This window comes from Taudactylus pleione, unplaced genomic scaffold, assembly GCF_031769625.1.
Source record: "Taudactylus pleione unplaced genomic scaffold, aTauple2 ptg000108l, whole genome shotgun sequence".
Taxonomy (NCBI): Eukaryota; Metazoa; Chordata; class Amphibia; order Anura; family Myobatrachidae; genus Taudactylus; species Taudactylus pleione.
Genome location: NW_028284510.1, coordinates 2,702,511 through 2,718,049, shown reverse-complemented (window position 1 = coordinate 2,718,049; position 15,539 = coordinate 2,702,511). Strand labels below are relative to the sequence as shown.

At 43.9% G+C, this 15,539-nt stretch overlaps 1 protein-coding gene across 1 annotated transcript; it reads left to right on the top strand.

Moving 5' to 3' along the window:
• The first annotated feature begins 3,836 nt into the window (after positions 1-3,836).
• On the top strand, positions 3,837-15,167 carry LOC148525443 (formyl peptide receptor 2-like). The gene is made up of 2 exons (XM_088470932.1): positions 3,837-3,919; positions 14,123-15,167. The coding sequence occupies exons 1-2, from the start codon at positions 3,837-3,839 to the stop codon at positions 15,165-15,167; spliced, it is 1,128 nt and encodes a 375-aa protein (XP_088327058.1).
• The last annotated feature ends 372 nt before the right edge of the window (positions 15,168-15,539 follow it).

Genomic DNA, 15,539 nt, shown 5'->3' with positions numbered 1-15,539 from the left:
CTATGTCGCTGACTATGAGCGCTCCCGCTCATTGTCAGCAACTCGCCCGTCAGACCTGCATGCATGTCCGACGGGCAATATCACCAGCAGTGGCCATGATGGGTGCTGCTGCTGTGATCTGTGCTGCTAGGTGAGGGGTGCTGTGCTGGCTGAGGATTGCTGTGGGCGAATGTGTTGCTGGCTGCTGCTGTGATCTGCGCTGTTGGGAGAGGGGTGCTGGGTCAGAGGTGGACCTAGTGGCCATGCTAGGGGGCACCACCCTAAATTTTGGCTAGGGCATCAAATTGGTTAGGGCCGGCTCTGCATGCAGGCATCTCACTGATGTCTGCATGCATCTGTGTGTGAACGAATTGCTCATGCTGAAAGTGAAAGCATGAAGCAGCTTGTGTGTCGGGGATTTGCAGTTCGTTTTGAAGGGTGATTTGCCATTCGATTTGGACATGAACTTGTCAAATCGAACTGCAAATCAGTCTCCAAAACTGACTCAAATCGAATTTTTTTTGCCAAATCGAACTTCAAATCGAATATTAGTGAATTTGGCAAAATCACTGGTTTTCAAAAATTCGATTTGAGTCGATTGAGAAGTGCTAAATCACTCCTCAAATCGACCAATAGTAAATTTACCCCACAGTGTATGCTAAATTGAGGTATGGGAAAATGCATAAAATGAATAGAATTAGTTGAAATATATACATAGCTGGCTATTATCTCGTGTTGTCCTTCTGTCTTTAACAGAAATGATTTTTTGAAGGAAATGATGTTGACTCACCCTCTGCTATCTGACCAGATATAAATCTTTAGAGCTAATCTGTAAGAGCAACTGTTTGATAGACTATAATTTCCTTATGAGGAATCATCATAAAATATTAGAATAAAATATCTCTTCTGTACCAGCCAATTATAAACACATTAACAAAAACTACTCTTCATTCTCATGAGAGAAGATCGCTATGAAAGCTAAGACGACGGGAAGACAGAGAGGTAAGGATCATTTAGAAATGAGTTGTGTATTGTTAGGAGCAAGAGAAGACATTTGCTCCTGCACACTGGGCCAAATTAAGAGGTGGACGCAGTGTTGATATAGGTGCAGTAAACCAATGTTTTTTGTACTGTTCATTCATTCCATTCACACCAAGTATGAGTTGTGATTGAGCACAGAGATTCAGAACAGAATCGGAAGTAGGGATGGCCATCAACCATCGATTGCTTACAAATATCGGTGGTTTACAACCAATGGACGATGAGAGCCAATGATTTTCTGCCATCGATGGCAAAGTGGAACACAATTTTTTTTCCTTCTTCTGACATGTAGCTCAGCACCGCACCCTGGTGGCCCGCTAAGCCCCGCTATAATTTTTTGAGCTTGCCTGGCACTCAGCAGCTGAGGCTATTGAGTGGTGCAAATGCTAAATGCCACTGTCTTGTGATATATGAGGCGCAAATGCTATTTTTTTCCATCCACAGAAATGTTGCAAAGTTGAAACCTAATAATACACTAAAATTGTGAAATGTTGGGTGTCAATTTAACACTACAGTAGCTGCATAATATAATGTTGTTTCATTTCACACTTACTATAAAACATACCATACAGTATATACTAAACCTCCATATCTAAATCCTCAATTTTCTCTGTTCTCATTCACCTGTCTTGTTTGCATCATATAGCGCAAGACACATATTGCATATGATATAGATTGTAAGCTAGCAAGCAGGACTCTCTTACTTCAGAATAATCCAATGGTGACTCTTAGGATGCAGCAGTGCATCCAGGGGCATATTACGAGAGGAGGGGGCCCGTGTGCATTCCCCGTCCAGGGCCCCCTCCTCTCTTCCTGGCGGCTGGCAGCAGACTGACATCTGACTGCAGCAGCAGTAGACTCTGGGCGCTAGTCTGTGCCCAGAGTGTACTGCCCATGCGCAAAATGCATGGAAAATGGCCACGACAAGGATTTTCTGGCATTTCGTGTGTGGCTGAGATACCCAATGTGGGACTCCGGAGAGGTAAGTATTAGAAAATAATGGTGCAGGGTGATCAGTGTAGACCCCCCCTGGACCCAGGGACCTGTGTGCACCGCACACTCTGCACCCATTACAAATGGGCCCCTGAGCGAATCACAGAAGCAACCTGCGGCCATATTTTAGCTCGGCTACATTAGCAGCATCTTTGGATGCAGCTGCTGTTCTAATAGAATACAATTCTGAATCAGGCCCTATGTTACATTGTATCTACATCCAAAGGGGCTTATTATACATCAGGATGCATGGAGCGGCTCACTCTCATCGGTTATTGATGTTTTGGATTTTTCCCCAGGTTAACATCTGAGTGGCCTGCACCAGCTGCATGCAAAGGCAGCGGCAGTGTCCAGGGCACTCATGCATTGTACTTTTGTTGCATTAGTAATGGGACTAATGTTATCTGAGGGCCTGATTCAGAGTCGCTCGTAAGCGGCCGCTCATTCGCTCCGAGCGATGTTCGCACATCTGCGTATGGGTTGTAATGCGCATGCGCTAACAAGTCAGTGCGGTCGGAAATCGTGTGCTCGCAAAATAGCGAATGCTTGCTAATTTGAGTGACAGGATGAGGCGTTTGTGGGTGGTAACAGGGGAAGGTGCTTGAAAACGGGGAGTGGAGATCCGAACGCAGGCGTGCCAAACGGTCAAAACGGGCGTTTTAAGGGTGTGCATAATTAACAAAGCAGCGTCATCGACCACGTCACTTGGTTGTCTTTTAGCCTGAACTGCTCGCATGATTGCAGTAGGACAATGCTACCACAAGAATAGCGACCAGTTCATACGCCTTTCAATGTACTCGATTAATCAAATACAGGAGATGACGTATGATGCGAGCGGACAAGGGGCATCTTTAGAAAATAGCGAACGCATGTTTCGGACGCTCGCTCAGACATAGAGGCATCAACAGACCGCAAAGAGCAAGCGCTCAATTTAAATAGCCAGCCCCTTTTTCTGAACGAGCATCCGCAAATAGCGTCCGGCTCTGGATCAGGCCCTGAGTTTAGGTTAGTGTGAGCACATTAACACAGTTTTGTAAATTTCACATTTAATTTTATTTATTTTTTTTAAATCAAAATTTAAAACTCGATTAACCATAAATAATTACAATCTATTCTGTCACTGGAAAGACTGTATAAGACATTTCACTCCAGGCTACCAAAGTTATTCTGTATATTTATCTGTAATGTATACAGTCTAGATTTATTGCTGTCAGGACTAAAACTTTTCCTGATAATATTTACACAAAGGGTCTGTTTTATTTCCTTTGTAATTTGCACCTTCAGATAAAACAAGGCAAAACAAGGGCCCGACTTGGTAATTGTTATGTAGCACCAATTGCATGCTATACACATAAAAAATTGAATTTATGATAGGAATAGACAAATGACTACATTATGGGTTTCATGTAGAGTTAGTAGTTCATTCATTTAGACTAGATATGTATGGGTCCAATTCTCAGAGAACCAACCACAACCGAATTAAGGGGTTCAAAGTCGAACTGACACTAGGGTGTCCGAGTCCCTGTTCGGATTTTCCTGCGGTCCGGAACTTGGATTTAAAAACCAAACTCTGTTTTGGATTGCATGCTAACAGGTCAAAATGACATCATTTATGCATATTTTTATTTTATTTTTTTAAAATATAGATCCAAAACCAAAGATGAATCCGGATCCAAAACCAAAATTGGCCAAATTCATGACGTCTATGTTTTGTAATTCTGAAATCTTTTTATTGAAAATGTATCTATTGTATTTACTCTGTTCCTATTAGATTGTTTTATTATACATGTTATAATTTTGTATATAGTGGAAAAGCAGTCATGATGACCCCTTCTGTGGCTAATAGGACAACCACTCCTTCTTTGGAGAATAGGACCTTATATAACACGACATTGGATTATTCCACGTAAGTTTTCCAATTTGTTTTCTATCTACTTACACTATATTGTACAGAGGCCCTGATTCAAAGTCGGATGCTATTTGCGCTCGTTGGTCCAGAAAAAGGGGCTGGCTATTTAAATTAACCGTTCGCTCTTTGCGGTCTGTTTACGCCTCTATGTCTGAATGAGCGAACAAAACATGCGAACGTAATTTTGAAAAAAACGCCACCTGGCCGCTCGCATCATACGTCATGTCCGCTATATATTAGATTAATCGAGTACATCGGACGGCGTATGAACTGCTCGCTATTCTTGTGGTTGGTTTTTCCTACCACAATCATGCGAGCAGTTCTAACTATAAAACAGCCAAGTGACGTGGTCGATGACGCTGCTTTAGTAATTATGCACACCCTTAAAACGCCCGTTTTGACCTTTAGGCACGCCTGCGTTCTGATCTCCACTCCCCGTTTTCAAGCACCTTCCCCTGTTACCACCCACATACGCCTCATTCTGTCACTCAAAATAGCAGGCATTCGCTATTTAGTGAGCACACGATTTTCGGCCGCACTGACTGGTTCGCGCATGCGTATTAAAATCGGTACGCATGCGCAGTTGTGCAAACATCGGTCGGAACGAACGAGCGGCCGCTTACGAGCGGCTCTGAATCAGGCCCAGAGGCCCTGATTCAGAACCGGACGCTCTGAAAGAGCATTCACTCTGAATCAGGGCATTTTTTTTTCTTTTGTGCGGCCTCCTGGCCGCTCGCATAGCTGTGGGTGACCACCCACAGCTATTGCGAGCGGCCAGGATAATGGTCTCGATGGTCAAGACCATCACGACCATCGGGGCTTGCGACTAGACCCTTGTGGTAGGGTCTCATGGCCGCAAGCCCCAGAGAGCTTCTGGCTCTAATAGAGCCGGAAGCTCTTCCACTGACATCTCTGGAGATGTCAGTGGGGCCGCCCACAAACGGCAGGCGTTCGCATGTTAATGCCTCTATTTGTGAAGCCACCCCCCGGCTACGCCTCCAAAACGGGGCAAGCTGTCGATCAACATCGACAGCCGCCCCTTTTGTAGTGAGCCATGGAGCGAGAGAATTTCTCTCTCACTCCGGGGCTTGCGCATGCGCAGTGCGTCCGCTGCTCGCGCGCAGAGCACACCATCGACCCGCTCGCAAGCATCTGAATCAGGCCCAGAATCCTCATTTTTTCCCACAATAAAATGATTGCAGATTTGTACTCATCCTATCCATCTGGCTCTTATTATATTAGAGATGTACGAGTCCAGTTTCGAGAAAACCGACAACAGACAAATTTAGGGGTTCCAAGTCCAATCAATTCCCATCTCGGTTCAAACGCGATTACGCACTCAGACGGGCAATGGTTCCGTATGCATTGCAGTGCGCATGTGCGAAGGCTCCACTGCAATCACAGTGACCACTAGACCCTATGCAGATTGATTGACAGGAAGTGACTGTTTGGGGGGGGAGGGTGGTAGGGGAAATGTAGGCTTGTCAGTGCGTTTGAATGCCATTACGGGGGCGTGCATAAATTAGCCACTGTGATGCCATACGCAGCCTGAGCTTTCACTGCGTGCGATGAGGTTAGCAAATTCTGAGAAAGGTCAGGCCTGTTGTAATTGTGCGTGAGGCTCCGATGCTACTCGATGTTACCGATGGTTTCGCAGGCTTGCAAGGTATTACGGATGTGAGTAAGGGGAAGTGGGCATCCTTATGTTGCGATGCGACGGCATTGCGATTGCAAACATTAGCATATTTTCGCAGTGGGCCTGCGTGCGTAGTCGCAACTGCGATCACATTTGTGATCTGAAATGAATCAGGCCCTAAAAATGAATCTGAACCCATAATGCTTGCACCCTACTTGCCTACTTTTAAAAAAAAAATTCAGGGGGATTGTGAAAGCAACACCTATGAGTGCGGCGGTAAAGTGGGCGTGTCCTGCTACATCCTGAGGGGCGTGTCATAATACTGACTTATAGCCAAATGTAATTGAGCCACAAACCAGTCAGTAAGATCTATTTGGTGATGAAATCACACTGATGCTTTTCATAAAATACATGTAGCCATAGGGATCATTGTGCCTTATACCCAATGCAGAGAAACAGTGTCGGACTGGGGCATGAAGGGCCCACCTGGGGAGTGCAGTAATAGGAGCCCATACTTAGGAGCCCCTTTAAAATAAATTAAAAAACATTACTGCTACTGCATGCATGATAACTTACCAGATTAATAACAGCAAAGCATTGTAGAAAATACACCATAGTACTGTGCAGTGTAATATTCTGTAACATATGTATAATTAAAGTGAACAGTCTGAAACCTGATCCCTAGATGAGATGGTGGGCCCTCAGGCAGTGGGGCCCACCGGGGGTTTCCCCTGTACCCCTGTGGGCCAGTCCAAGCCTGCAGGGAAATTATAATAATGATCCCATTTGAATGTTTAAATCATTGGGTATTTTTTTTTTTTTTTTTTATAACAGCTTCATAATGGGTGTAAGGTGCAATCAGGGAGAGTTGGCAAGTATTCTTGAGAGTGGTTTAGCAAAACCAAAACGTGAAGATAAATTTAGTACCAAAAGAAAAACATGCACATCTCTACTTATTATAGACATTAAGGGCAAAAACAAGCATACCATTACAAAACATTATTTGTGCTATGGGGTGTATCTACCCATTGGCCAGGATGGCACTTGCCAGGGGCACCGGCCAAAGGGGGGCACCATCTGGCAGTGCCACCAGCAGCCGAGGGGTGGAGTTCCCCAGGAATGGAACTAGCGGCAGTGCGCTGTGGTGCAGGGGCCCATTGCCAGCGCTGCACCCACCGCTAATCCTCCGGGCCTCACAACTGTAGGGCAGACCGCATTGAGAGCGGTCTGCCCTACACAGTAACAAATACCTGTGTGTTTGATATAGCAGCCAGCCAATGAGAGACAGACAGACTCTCATTGGCTGCTGTGTCCACGGAGGGAGACGGCTGGAGCTCACTCATGAGCTCCGCTTTCTGGCTCCCCCCGCAGTGGGTGATAGGAGAGACATAATGAAGTCTCTCCCATAGTGCACTGCAGAGCGGGCTGGGAGGAGTGGACAGTGGTGGTCGTGTCAGGAGCAGGGATTCAGGTAAGTTGTGTGTGTGTTTTATTTTTTTCAGTGTGTGTAAGCCTGGCATGGGGGGCTACTAGGGGGCTCTGTATAGCTGGTGGCCACTACTGGGGGCAATTTATGGGTGGTGGCCGCTACTGGGGGCATTGTATAGGGGGGACTACTACTGGGGGCAATACAGCATAGGGGGGACTATTACTGGGGGTACTGTATAGGGGGACTACTACTGGGGGCAATGTAGCATAGGGGGGCTACTACTGGGAGCAGTGCAGCATAGCGGGGACTACTACTGGGGGCACTGTATGGGGGGTGGCCACTACTGGGGGCACTGCATAGGGGGGACTACTACTACTGGGGGCACTGCATAGGGGGGACTACTACTACTTGGGGCACTGTATGGGGGGGTGGCCACTACTGGGGGCACTGCATAGGGGGGACTACTACTGGGGACACTGCATATGGGGTAGCTGGAGAATAATTTTAAATACTTATTTAATATATAGTGTAATTATTCAGAAATTATGGGGGGAGGGGGGGTGCCAGTCCATTAATTTGCCAGGGGCGCTCGGATCCCTAGATTCCCCCCTGTAATTGTGCTGCAAGGCCGCATTGTGTAGCATCGCTAGTAATATTTTTCAAAATAATTGCAGTGAGATAAGCGACATTATTCAATACACTCCCTCCCGGAGAGTGACTTCACTTAATACTACCAGCGTGCCCTATAAAAATGAGAGGGCGGGGAGAATACAGTTCACACAGACTTCAAACGAGGGAGCAGTAAGATTCCAATGAAGGAGATACAATTTTTCCTCCCAGGACTTTGATGTGCTTTATAATACCGCTTTACATTGTGGGCTGCAGTTCTGGACATTGTGACCGCTGTTAAACCAAAGTGAGGTGGAGTTTAATGTAACACGTGGCTTTATTTACTGGAGACAAAGGTATAGACTAGGGTTGAGCGGGTTCGGATTTCTGAAATCCGAACCCCCCATATCGCCCCCGATCCGAGGCCGATCTGAGTCAGGCTCGACTTTTCCCGCCTGACTCGGATATGAAATCGAGGCAAAACGTCATCATCCCGCCTTCCGGGTCTCGCGGGTTTTGGATTCTATATAATGTACCCGCGTCGGCGCCATTTTCTCACTCGGCTGTGGACAGTGAAGAGGGAGGGTGGGAGTTAGGGCTGGCTGGGCTGTGTAGTGTAGTGTAGTGCAGTGTAGTGTTGTGCTGTGCTGTGCTGCGCTGTGCTGCTGTTGTCCATAGGGGCTGTGTCCACTCCTCCAGTCCAAAGTCCAGAGGGGCTGGCTGGACTGTGTTGTGCATTCAGTTGTCCATAGGGGCTGTGTCCACTCCAAAGTCCTGTGCAGTGTCCCAGTCCTAAAGAGGTGCTAAAGTGTTGTCCAGGGGGTGCTCTATCCATCAGGGGTGCTCCCCCCAAATGCAAAAAAAAAAATATTTTTTCTGTGTTTGTGAATTGTGTGTGCAGTAGCCGCACGTGCATCAACAAAGAAGCACCAAGCGTGCGCCTGTGTCATAGGTAAAGGGCCGGCTGGCTTGTCCGTTAAAGGGTGCTGTAACCCCCAAAGGGCACTCCAAACAAAATAAAAAAATATTTTCTGTGTTTGTGAATTGTGTGCACTGTGGCTGCACGTGCATCAACAAAGGAGCAGCGCCAAGCGTGCACCTGTGTCCCATAAGTAAAGGGCCGGCTGGCTCATTTCTTAAAGGGTGGTGTAACCCACAAAGTGCACTAGCGTCCAACAAAAATAAAAAAATATTTTCTGTGTTTGTGTGTGCCTTAGCCGCACATATATATCAATATAACATAAATGGAGGACAAACTTTCTCCGATAAAAATGAAATAGGGAAAGATCAAGAACCACTTCCTCCTAGTGCTGTTGCTGCTGCTGGGAGTTGTTCATCATCCCAGAGAGGAAGTAGGAACACCACTACTTTTACTAAACAATTGACCCTCCAACAGTTCCTAGCGAGGAGGATGAAGTATGACAGCAGTCATCCTGAAGCAAAACGTATAACTGAGGCCTTGACTGCTATGTTGGTGTTAGATGTGCGTCCGGTATCTGCCATTAGTGCAGTGGGATTTAGACAATTGATGGAGGTAGTGTGTCCCCGGTTCTAAATCCCATCAAGATCCCACCTGCATCCTCAAAGCAGCAGCGACAAGCGTGCGTCTGTCTGTTAAAGGGTGGTGTAACCCTCAAAGTGCGCTCCACAAACAATAAAAAAAGTCTTTTTTTTTCTGTCTTTGTGAATTGTGTGGGCTGTAGCCGCACCTGCATCCTCAAAGCAGCAGCGACAAGCATGCGTCTGTCTGTTAAAGGATTACATCGGTGACAGCATCCAAGTACGCATGTAAGACAGTCCGTACATGTACTGGCAGGAAAAAGAGGCAATTTGGAGGCCCCTGTACAAACTGGCTCTATTTTTCCTGAGTTGCCCCCCCTCCAGTGTGTACTCCGAAAGAGTGTTTAGTGCAGCCGGGAACCTTGTCAGCGAAAGGCGTAGGAGGTTGCTTTCACAAAATGTGGAGATGATGTTCATAAAAATGAATTATCAACTCTTCCAGGGAGACCAGCCTCCAGAACGTACAGAGGGACCCGTGGTGGTGGATTCCAGTGGGGACAAATTAATACTCTGTGAGGATGAGGATGTACACAACACTGAAGAGGGTGAGGAATCGGTGAATGAGGAGGATGAGGACGACATCTTGCCTCCGTAGAGCCAGTTTGTGCAAGGACAGATTAATTGCCAGCTTGTTTTGCGGGGGCCCAAACGAACCAATCATTTCAGCCACAGTCGTGTGGCAGACCCTGGCGCTGAAATGATTGGTTTGTTAAAGTGTGCATGTCCTGTTTATACAACATAAGGGTGGGTGGGAGGGCCCAAGGACAATTCCATCTTGCACCTCTTTTTTTTTTCTTTGCATTATGTACAGTTTGGGGCCTAGTTTTTCAAACTGCCATCCTGTCTGCCACTGCAGTATCACTCCTAGATGGGCCACGTGTTTGTGCCGCCCACTCGTGTCGCTTAGCATAGTCATCCAGCTACCTCGGTGCAACCTTTTGGACATAAAAACAATATTGTGAGCTGTTCAGAATAGACTGGAAATGAGTGGAAATTAAGGTTTTTGAGGTTAATAATAGCATAGGAGCAGAAAAATCAACACATTCTGCGATTTTAGCTGTTTTTATGCTTTTTAAAAAAAAAAAAAATACGGATCCAAAACACAAAACCCAGAACCCAAAACACCAAAGGGTGGTTTTGGCAAAACCAATCTAGATCCAAAACACGAAGAAAGATCCAGATCCAAAACACGAAAAGTGGCCGGTGCACACCCCTAGTATAGACACACATTTTTTTTCCTACTGAATTCTGGGCCTGATTCAGAGCCACTCGCTAGATGCGATCGTTGGCATGATGTGTATGCAAATTGCGTAGGCATTGCTATCGCACAGCAATGCATTAGCACACCCAGTATTTCTTAGAGAGCGATCACATAGTGTATGCAGACACCCACCAGCCTGTTTTAAGACGCCCACTTGTGCCCATCATGTCCAGGAAATGTATGCAACCATCGGTACATAGCATACTATTGCAGTGTTTGAGGTTGACCATACCCTGACGCAAGCACTGTGAGCACATCAGTGTAAAAACAAGCCAGGTGACAAGTACTATGATGCTGTCTTATAATTATACACACCTCTAAAACGCTGTTGAGATGCTCAGGCACTCCTGTGTTTGCACCTCCACTCCCCCATTTTTAATGGCCAGCCCCTGTTACCACCTACAAACAGCTTCTCCTGTCACTCACTCTGCTGGGCTGTCTATGTGCAGCGAGCGATTGCATTGTGAACTTCCGCTAAGGTATGCACATGCGCACAATGCATAGACACTGCATACCATCGGCAGCAGCGACAGAATGCATCTTAGCAGGCAGGTCTGAATGAGCTCCTCTGTTTTACTACCAAACAAAGATACAAATTGGTTACCTCTAATTGGGTTCATGCAAGGAGGATTCTTCTTCATTTTTGCACTTTTTATATACCAATTGCTATTGGAGATTGCAATATGTATTAGACTATAGTAGAGTATTAGACCCTTTAGCTTGCGTCTGTGCTAATTTTAAGAATAGAAGTTTAGGTGCCTTGAAAAAAAGTATTATCCCCTTTTAAACAATTGTAGTAACTGTTGCAAATAAATTTATACTCATCCATTGGCCAAAGAAATCAGGACCTACTATTACAGAACTACGACAAAAATGACTACAGTTACTTTACAGAAAATCCACTTTTCCTGATATCAACAAAGGAGTGATAAGTTTTTATATTAAATGGGGTAAATATATACAAAGCATGGATAACTCTATGCAAAAAACATATATCACAAGTATTTGCAACAACAGACTGCTATAAATGCCTTGAAATTGTCCCTTAATCTAAGATCCACACAATCCATACTCGAGATGTATAGCCTTTTAATGGTAGAAGTCCTTTTATACCTTTTTTATACCTCTTGATGCCCTCTACATATTATCAATTTACATCACAGTATTTTTGACTACCTTCCTTCTTCCATCTCACCTATTATTATATTGAGCTGATTCTAATTAGGGATGTGTGCCGACCCAGGTGTTTTGGTTTTGGATCTGTATCTCCTTCAAGGTTTTGGATCTGAATTTGGTTTTGTAAACCACCCTCAAGTGTTTTGGTTTTGGATCTGTATTTTTTAAATAAAAAATAGATAAAAAGTTTTAAAAACTGCTAAAATCAAGTAATTTATGCAATCCAAAACCCAAAATTCAGATTGAAAATCCAAATTCCGAACCGCAAAAAGATCAGAACCGCAACCCAGATATACCGGAGGTCCCTATCACTTGGTCAGAGTCCGGGGTTCAGAACCTCCAAAAAGCTGGCGAAGGCCAGCCACCCCAGTGAAGCACACCAGTGAGAAACTAAAGTGTTAGTATGGGTTAATAAGAATAAAGCAAAAACTATGTGTTAATGGGTTATACATACGTGAAAGGTGTAATTAAAATGCTAATAAAAAATAAAAAATAAATAAATATAATATATATATATATATATATATATATATATATATATATAAATATACAATGAAAGAAATAATAAAAAAAAAATAATAATAATAATTTGAAGGTGTTAAAGTGCTAAATAAAGTGTTAAAGTTTGCCACCCCAGATAAGCCCAGCCATACCAACTCCAAGGAGCACTGCAGCCCAAACTCATCCCCACAACTGATAACTATATCCAATTTGGGTCAAATAATTGCCCAATATAAGGTCACATGATAATAGCACATACAAATATATCTGAATTGAGAGCCAGCTTACCTTGGAGTCACCCCTAAGTCCTCCTAAAGGCACTACAAGAACCAGCATGCCCTCCAAACATTTACTATATTTGACTGTTTATTGAGTGAAAATATATTCAATAAAAATTGTTTAAAAAAAAAAGAATATAGTAGAGTGTATATCATGTTATCACATAATACTGCAGGGTATTCTTAAATTCATATGTGTATAAATGCATTTTTATTAAATACTGATTCTTGCTATACTTACTGTACTTGCGCTCCTTGTTCTTGAGAAATAACATTCAGGGGCCTATTTACTAAGCAGTGTTAGGAGACAGAGTGAAAAGTGATAAGAAAGTGATAAGGTGCTAGCCAATCAGCTCCCAACTGTCAATTTTCAAACACAGCCTGTAAGATGACAGTTGGGAGCTGATTGGCTGGCACCTTATCAATTTCTTATCACTTTTCACTCTATCTCCTAACACTGCTTAGTAAATAGACCCCTTAATCTGTTCTATGCAAAGTGGCAGATTAGAGCCACAGTCAGTGGCTGTCTGTGTACAAATTTCATCAGCTGCGGTATTAGGATGAAGTTGCAGTCACATTGCGTAAAAATGCCACAGCGTCCATCTCTTAATTTGGCCCTTTATACCTATTCTTCAGCTGTAGTCAAACTAATCCTAAATACCTTGAACACTATCTGTGGACTAAGGCACTGATTCAGAGGCGTTCGTTATTTGCGAACGCTCGCTCTGAATCAGGACGGGACGCTTTTTTTTTACCCCAGGCTGCTCGCTAAGCTGTGGGTGACCACCCACAGCTTTAGCGGGCGGCCTGGCAATGGTCACGATTATCACGACCATCGGGCTTGCGACAAGACCCTTGTGGTAGGGTCTCGGTTCCCGCAAGCCCGAGGGATCTTCCTGCTCTAATAGAGCAGGAAGTTCACTACTGACATCACTTGTGATGTCAGTAGGGCCACCCGCAAATGGCAGGCAACTTTGGTTCATTTTTGGGGCGTGGGTCCCCCTGGATTGCTTTGGTTGATCTGTTTCAGGGCACCGCAATAAAACACATTTTTCTTTTATAACACATTTTAACCCTTCACTGTTTGTTTATTATACATGTACTTCACCTTTTTATTTTCATTTTTTATATGCAGCTGTGGCTGCTCTTAACTATCTCTTTTACACTGCACTTTTCTTACTATGGCGATGCCCTGTTTTTTTTTAGCTGGGCTAGTTTGGGGGTGTCTTGCACTCTGGATTAGAACCCTAGTATGTTAGGGACCTACCCTAGATATGGTGTGTAGGCCCTTAACCTTGGCCAAGATTATGCTAAAAACCTCTATTGATTGCAAAATTGTATTGCATTTATATATTATTAGTAATTTGGAGTTGTGCACCTGAGATTTGTCTGTTTCTGTGCATGCAATTAGTCTCATCAGATAGCACCTCCCATTATATATATATATATAGTCAGGGTGTGAAGTCCAGGAACCTTTCCTATATACAAGTCTTTTGTAGGCAGAAATGCAGTTGCAGTAGCATGCTCAAAATATATCATGGCCCCACAGAATACAAACTATTTAAGTAGTGATTAAAAATATTTATATATATATATATATAAATTGAGAGCACACACAGGGCTGTTAAAGCTACTAATTGGATAACAAGTTTGAAAATCAAGCAATAAGAGCCACAGGTTTGCATTGTTTTAAATTCTTTAGGATTTTAATACAATAATAATAATAAAAATTGGTTAATTTTATTTTTAGGAATTTTACAGAACACAACTGGCTGAATTCTGACTCCTTCAATATTCATGAGGACTTTTTTAACCAGATTGAAGAGTTCTATGATGAAAAGTACAATATAATAAACATTCTAAAGGCAATATCCATCACATGGTACAGTGTGACTATGATATTGGGGATAGTAGGAAACGGCTTAGTCATCTGGATTGCCGGCTTCAAGATGAAGACTGTCAGTGCCGTGTGGTTCCTAAACTTGGCCATTGCTGACTTTGTCACTTGTATTTCTCTCCCTATACGTATTTCTGAGTGGGCTTTGTATTGGGATATTCCTTACAACAATTTGCTATGTAAGATTGGTGTAACGATCCTCTTTATAAACATGTTGAGCAGTGTCTATTTCATGGCCGTCATCAGTATTGACCGTTGCGTCTGCGTTTTTTGGCCAATTTGGACCAAAATACACAGGACACCCAGATTAGCCACCATCATAGCTGTACTGGTCTGGTTGTTGTGCCTACTAACTAGTATCCCCCATCTGGTGTTTAACCATGGGCTTGATGGTGTCACTGAGTGTTATCCCAAATATGATACGTTTTGTGTAACCAATATGAACATGAAGAGAAGTGCCATGTTTATCACACGAAATATCTGCATGTTTTCAGTCCCTTTCATCATTATTCTAATATCATGTTGCCTTATATTTTTTAAGATAAGGGCAATTAGAAAACCAAATCGGTCTCCAAAACCATTCCGAATTGTCACTGCTGTCATAGGGTGCTTCTTCATCTGCTGGTTTCCATATAACACTTGGCCTTTCATAACTCTCGAAACAAAATACATGAGAGCTGATATGGTCATTACAGAAGTTTCCATCTGCTTGGCTTACTTCAGCAGCTGCATCAACCCCTTGCTCTATGTTTTCTTTTTCCATGATTTCAAGAAAAACTTTGTAAAGTCCATTCCAGACATGTTGGAAAATGCTTTGACTAAGCGGCCTGACCTTAACTGTTTGGACAATGCCACCAGCACATTTCCAACATTAAATTTGGAGTCTTCATTAGTCTGAATAGTTTGAGGGAGTACATCAGGGGGATAATTCATATTTGCAGGTACTTCCAAAAATTGGCAATTTGGGGAATATCCTGCAAAAATGTAATGAAAGATAGGCCACCAAGTCTTGATACATATCTTGCTGTGACTATAAGCCTGTGCTGTGACTATGAGCCTATGCTGTGACTATGAGCCTATGCTGTGACTATGAGCCTGCGCTGTGACTATGAGCCTGCGCTGTGACTATGAGCCTATGCTGTGACTATGAGCCTGCACTGTGACTATGAGCCTGCGCTGTGGCTATGAGCCTGTGCTGTATCTTTGAGCCTGCGCTGTGACTAATAACCTGTGCTGTGACTATGAGCCTGCCTTGTTCTGTAACACTTCA